At 38.4% G+C, this 6,724-nt stretch overlaps 1 protein-coding gene and 1 pseudogene across 2 annotated transcripts; both read right to left on the minus strand.

Moving 5' to 3' along the window:
• Positions 1-101: 101 nt before the first annotated feature.
• Positions 102-672, minus strand: LOC126787294 (uncharacterized; annotated as a pseudogene).
• Positions 673-3,054: 2,382 nt separating this feature from the next.
• Positions 3,055-6,455, minus strand: LOC126785747 (splicing factor U2af small subunit B-like). Of its 2 annotated transcripts, none has more exons than XM_050511379.1 (6): positions 6,155-6,455; positions 5,440-5,526; positions 5,227-5,308; positions 4,981-5,107; positions 4,479-4,892; positions 3,055-3,295 (listed from the first exon to the last, which is right to left on the minus strand). In XM_050511379.1, the coding sequence occupies exons 1-5, from the start codon at positions 6,389-6,391 to the stop codon at positions 4,505-4,507; spliced, it is 921 nt and encodes a 306-aa protein (XP_050367336.1). In that variant the 5' UTR covers positions 6,392-6,455; the 3' UTR covers positions 3,055-3,295; positions 4,479-4,504. The 2 variants fall into 2 exon arrangements, with proteins under 2 accessions (XP_050367336.1, XP_050367337.1); XM_050511380.1 differs by lacking the exon at positions 3,055-3,295 and adding an exon at positions 3,758-4,238.
• Between the last annotated feature and the right edge of the window lie 269 nt (positions 6,456-6,724).

A 6,724-nucleotide genomic window follows, 5' to 3' on the forward strand; every position in this document is an offset into this window, starting at 1 on the left:
AAGGGATTTTAAATGCGGAAGAGAGCTACATGCGACAATTAAAGGTTTCTTGTGTAGAAACTTAGCTCTTCTACTTGTGACTGCTATGGAGCTTCAAGGTATCAATCATGCAAAGGGCCGTCGATGAGGCGCTGATAGAAGAGTTTATAAGATTCCAAAACTTCAAGGTACAACAAAGCCTCTCGATCAGAGGAAGCTGATCTGCCATTCCGCAACAATACCATGTCACATTCCTCATTAAAACAATGCACACAAATGCCTCATTCAAACACAACAATATTGGAATCTAACCACAACCAATCTTAAAATCCATCAAACTATATATGTTCCTCAACTTATCCACGTTACAAATTTTAATCTTTTAATTTGGGTTCCTCTTAAATTACAAACCTGGATCATTGGGGGCTCATTTGTACGGAGAGTGTAGCGTTCAACGGCCAATACATACATTTCGATATTCCAGGGCCGACAGCGGCAGAAGTCAGGGCTGAGGCCGGTGCCGTTGTCGAGAAGTATGCGGTCGGCGTCGGAGGAGGCGGAGACCAGAAGGCCCTATAACCAGGCGCGTTGGAAGAGGACGCCGTTGAGGTTCATGGCGTTGTCGGAAGGGGATTCCATCGCGTGTTTCAGATGCGCGCAGAGAAACTTCAACGTTGCTCGGCTGTAGTCCATCACTCTCTCCCTTACTATCAACTATAAGGTTAATGCAAACCAAGGAACAAAATCTCCCCGATATTTCTGATATATCCTCCGATATCTCCCTTTAAAAAAAAAAGATATATCTTAGGGATAAATATCTTATTTTTTTCCGTATCTGCGATATTTCTCTGATAACATAAAATATCTCCGATATTTTTCCGATTTTTACGATATATCCGATATATCTTCAATATTTTAGATAAATATTTGAAAATTTTCACTTAAAAAAAATTTAACTCAATTTGAGGATGTCTCGGACTCTCATTGACCTGGAGTTTTTGATTAATTAATCACATCAGGTCTCGAGATATATAAAAAATAAGAGTAGAAGAGTTGTCTTTCAATCGGCTAATTTTTAATTTTTCATAAAAGATATCGAGATGAGGAGTGAAAGTTCAAGTTTTAACTCTTAAAAGTCAAGCCATATCAGTGACTAGTGCTCTCCTTGACTTTGAGAGAATCTAAAATAAAGGGTCACAACGTAGTCTCACACTCTCATGACGATCATAAGAGAATATCCAGAATTTTAATAACAAATGTTATCCTGGAGGAATATAGAAAGAGTAGTAATCTTTATCTCATTGACGTCATCTCAAAAGATATCTAGATAAGGAGTGTTCTCCTTGAGCACTATTGGGGAAAGTAAGAAAACATGAGTCACATTGTAGTCTTTGTCTCGTAGAAGTTCTCTCATACCTTCATAGATTGCAAGCAACCTGTGAACCCATCATGGAAGGATGATAATACTGAAATTTGACATGCGTATTTTAGCACAAACGGCTTCCTTTTCTGCTTGTGAAAGAAAGTGGAGTACTTTTGCTCTTATTCATACAAAGCAAAGGAATCGTCTTGCATATCAGAAGTTGGAAAAACTCGTATACTATTACTATAACATGAAGTTACGACTACGTGATAAACGAGCAAAGGATAATGTGATCAATGAAAACAACTATATCGATCTACTTCATGTTGCTAGTGAACCACTTCAGAATGACATTGATCCTCTTCATGATTGGATTATGCATGCACACCTCGATGATGAAAATGACAACCCTCCTCCACATGTCGTAGAAAATGCAACTGATTTTGGAATTGATGTAAATAAGGTATTATCTGATGAAGTTGGAGACCCGGGAGATGATTCGGATAATGCTAGTGTGTGGGGCAGTGTAGAAACTCCAGATAGTTCAGATAGTGATGATGGTGGTGGTGGTGCTGGTGGTCGACAAGGGGGTGGAGATACAAGGTTTGAATATGGACAATTTTATGAGGTGGAGAATTTGAGCAGTTTACTTGTGAAAGTAATTTTAATCATGCTACCCAAGATGAGAATCATGGATCTAGAGCAGGTGGTCATGGTGCGCAACAATAAAATAGGTGCAGGAGGAGGACAAGAGGAGCAATTGATTATCAAAATATTTCATCTGATGTTAGTTCAGTTGCCTTAAGTTTTGATTCTATCAGTTTAGGCACATATCACAGTGTGATGTCAAACAAATCACATGAAGTCAACTATCAATCTAGTCATCATATTTACAATTATGATCAATTTGGAGACGTTTATGATCAATTATCGAGTTGAATTCATCTTTACTATTCTCTTCTCGGAGAAACTATTAGTAGCTCAAAAGAGATATATGACTATTATGTTAACCATTACAATTCGTACTATATGGCTCGTATGTCTTGGGCAAAGTATTGTAGTTTTATTGACCAACGTGCATCTTTTCAAACACCTAGAGCATCTTTCTGGTATTAGATAAAATTAATAATTGTATTTGTTTATATGTAATTCAATAATAAATAAATAATTTCGGAAGAGTAACGATATTTTTTTTCCAATATCCCCGATATATCCGATATCTCATTTAAAAAAAAAACGATATATCCCCCGATACCGATATTTTGAACCTTGATGCAAACCACCCAAGTACTCGCGGAGAGCATTACACTAGGTTTGAGCCGAATTTGCTGAAAGCTCAACAATGCTTGCAAATTTGAAAACTTTATTGTATGCCTCATGAACGAGTGGCTATGCTGCCTATATGATTTGTGAGCAACTATATTGATATCGCGATATCTATTTACTACTCGAATGTGCTATAGTCTACAGAGCCGAGGAATTATGCACGCCCTAGATCTGATGCTTTATTCAATTGGAGGAATAAGACCTAGAAATCGACCTCGCACGAGATACAGAATCAATGCTCGGACGAAACCCCCTTGCATCTCATATCCCCTTAATGAAATCGTCCCAATTTCCTATTTGGGGCCGTCATTTCTATTTGTTTGCTCACGTTTCGGAAACTTCCAGATATACGATAAGGAAGTGTATCCACACTAACCACCAAATCATACATAAAGCTGTTCAAACATTTTGTGAAGAAGATAGTACCATGTCAAACATCATTCTAGAGTCATTACAACCATGTAAAAACCTGTAAATGATATCATCTCCACAGATAACCTGCTTACTAGTACAATCCAAGTATTAAAACCGTCAAAGAGGAAGTGAAGATGAAAGAAAAGAAAATAAATAGGCTGCCGCATCCGACTAGACATTGAAGATTCCTGCAAACACGCTGCACAAGCCAACCTGTAAACAAACATCATGGTAAGCTGCAATTCAAATGGAAACATGTGGATACCTCAGATGCAGGGATACCTGAACCTGCAAAACTAGTAAATGATGTAAGACCATGACTATCATCTGTGTAAATAAAAGGTTAAAAAAAAAAGAGAAGAAAAAAACCGACAAAAAAACCGTGATATTCTGATCTCTCACTAGTCTCTGATTTGTGGTGCTCAAGGAACCCCTGACTATAAGTAATGCAATGCAAGCAAAGAAGCATGATACTCAAGAAACCCCCGACTATAAATAGATGCATGCAACACAAGCAAAAAAGAAAAATCTAATTGCATGCGAACCAGTCAGGCCAATATGAAAAATCATAGTGATGTCCAAAGGCAAAGTTGAAAACTAATTGCACGCAAACCACACAAGCCTATATGAAAGCTTATAGTAATCACTGGAGACCATTTTTTTAAAATTAGCAACATAGAATTCATTTAGAAGTCATCCTAATATGGTACTCTGCTGACAAAATTTGCAATTCCAAAGAGCAAAACCTCTGATTTACAATAACACACTTAGCTCACACATATTGCTCTACAAAACACCTATGTTACTCCTAGACTCTTTTTTCCCTGGATTAGCATAATAATGTAGTTGCTAACTCAAAATCAAAAGTGACAACTTTCTGGCAGGAATAAAGCTGGTGAATGGTTCAAACTAGACTCAAATAACCCACAAACAGGTTTCTACTCCTACTGATTGGTTATCAAGCACGTCTCACTTTCCTCAAAGGGGAAAGAGAAGAAGTCCAGTTGACAGATTACAATGTCTCACTATCTTAGGTGACACTAGTTCAGTTGCCTTTGGTTTAAAATGGTTTTAATAAAAAAGCACATGCAGTCACACAATATGAATGCAAAGTTATTTCAAATCCATATCACAGAAGTGTAAACCTGCACACCACCTGCAAAGTGGAAAATGGGGTGTGAGCTATACTTATCGGCGGGAATGATTTCTGTTGCTATATACTCCAGAATATCACAAAATTTACAACCCTATACAAGTATACATACAGATGTACATGAAGAAGTAAAGAGAGATAAAGACCATATATATGTATATATAATAAGGATGAGAGAGGTCCACAGGGAGGGAGAGAGAGAGAGAAGCAAACTAAAAATACTACTAATATCAGAATCCATACCCTACTCAGTGCTGCAACTGATGTTGTTACTCATATCCATTCTTATGATTCCCAGTTTCAGCATGGCCATTATTGTCAGGGGTGACCTTAGAAGCTGTTTCATTTTGCTCTCTTTCCCTGTTCCACTGCTGAATTTTGGCTCGCCTCTCCTCACTGCCTTCTCTAACTGGACTGGGATGCCTTCTCCTTCTCCTCTCAGTGCTCCTGCTTCTACTGCGTTCCCGCCTACTTCGACTGGGGCTTAAAGTCTTGTTCCTTCTCTCAAGATAGTGATCCCCATCATCATACCTTCTGCTACCACGACTACCATGAGGGTGTTCTTCATAGCTACGATGCCTGTAAGGGCTGCGGCTCCTGCTTCGACTCTGGCTATGCCTTCGACGATAGTTCCTGAACAGCTCATGCCTCAATTCCCTGACATTGCAACAAGAAAATCAATTAAATCTCCACTTATTCTACATAAAGACATAAAAAAGAATATATACTATCAGGCTGAAATTACCTCCCAATCCTTTTCAGATGCATAAAGTTGCAATATCCACCACGATTGCATGTATTTTCCTCATATTGCCTGCAGGTAGCTTCACGGAAGTCTGTCACCGGAGAGAAGTCCACAATAATAGGACGTCCTGCAAATATTATAACATGAAAAGGAAATTAATTAGTTACATAGTCTGGGCCTAAAAAGTAATATAAAGTGAATAGCAGAAATATTGAGCACACCGAATTCCAAGATAAAAAGGCTAACCAGCATAGAATCTTCCGGTCAGATTCTTGAGTGCATTTGCAGCATGATCTTCCTCACTAAACTGAACATACACATTGCCCACCTGCCCAAACAGAACAAAAGATAATAACATAAAGGAAAGCATTAAATTATAGCCGCGTTAACAAAACAAAACTAACAAGAGAGGCGCATCGGAGAACAGGTTTAATCACTGTGGGGTCAGTTAACACGTACCATGTGGTCAGCTAGGTTGTCACAGACATTCAGGCTTTCAATTTCACCATACTTGCTCAACTCTTGAAAGAGATCCTCATAAAATTCCTGCAATTTCGCACACATATACATTTAATTCAAGATATATGCAAGTCAAAATAACAGATATAGTCACAATATACAATATAATTAACGCAGGAAATCATTGTATGACAAAACAGTTGAAAAGATTTATTCTTCTATCTTTGATATGACATGCACATAATTGAATGTTTAATTAAAAGAAAAAAAAAAACCTCTACATCAATGTATGTCTCCAAAGTGATAGCATAAAAGCAACATATATTCATACAAAGTCTCTGAGATGGCTTAATAATTACCGTAATACCAATGCATGTGATACAAATAAAGAAACCAATCAAAACCGGATGTAACAAAATAAAATCAAAACCGGCTTCTAAATACGACTGTAAGAACAGGGAATCTCTTAGTTTTCTTACCATATATATGCGCACTTACAAAATCCAAAACACTACAATCGAGTCAACAACAATCTCACTCATACATTTACCAATTTCTCTCTTACCTAACTAATAGACAAACATCCTCAATCAATAATAATTTCACACGATATAAATAAATTGAATTGATTAGAATTAAAACAACTTCAGAGTTGCAACAAATAAACGAAAATTAAATGGACTGCAATATTGAACAATAAGATGGCGCCTGAGACCTCAAAGTGGGATTGCATCTGGCGGGGGTCGATACGGTGGCCCTGGGCGTCGACGCCGGGGGTGATCATATCAGGTCTCTGGTACATGTTGGAGAGCAACAGAGTCGGGCTGACGCTGGGCTTCGTGTGAAGCCTGGAGCAACGATCGCCGTGCCTGCAAGCGCCGATTTTGAAGTAGAAGGGGCAGTTCACCCTGTCCTTCTCCGTCCCAAAGATGGAAGCCAAGTGCTCCGCCATCGCTGCGCTTTCTGTGTTTCTCTGAAAATTAGGGTTTCGGGGGGAAATGTGAGTTGGGGAGGGAGAGGGCTATTTACACGTGTTTTTTTTTTTTGAAAGGAATTACAAGTGTTTCTATCTTCTGGAGGATTTTGTTGATCATGGATCGGGCCCGGCCCATGAAATGACCCGGAATAGTGGACTAGCTTCTTATTAGTTGTAGTTGGTTTTATTTCATCTCTATTAGTCTTGGTCCAAGAAGGTAATGGGCCACTATGTTGTCTCTTTTTTTGGGTGGTCTAATCAATCTTGTGTCCCTTGGTCTTTGATGTTGCAAACTTGCAAAGGTTATGT

The sequence above is a fragment of the Argentina anserina genome, chromosome 3 (assembly GCF_933775445.1).
Source record: "Argentina anserina chromosome 3, drPotAnse1.1, whole genome shotgun sequence".
Classification (NCBI taxonomy): domain Eukaryota; kingdom Viridiplantae; phylum Streptophyta; class Magnoliopsida; order Rosales; family Rosaceae; genus Argentina; species Argentina anserina.

Excerpts from the sequence above, each read along its gene's own strand:
- LOC126785747 (XM_050511379.1), bottom strand. The coding sequence starts at position 6,391 with ATGGCGGAGCACTTGGCTTCCATCTTTGGGACGGAGAAGGACAGGGTG. Across the intron at positions 5,527-6,154 it reads AGATGCAATCCCACTTTGAG|GAATTTTATGAGGATCTCTT; the intron begins GTCTCAGGCGCC and ends GCGAAATTGCAG. Across the intron at positions 4,893-4,980 it reads CATCTGAAAAGGATTGGGAG|GGAATTGAGGCATGAGCTGT; the intron begins GTAATTTCAGCC and ends TTGCAATGTCAG.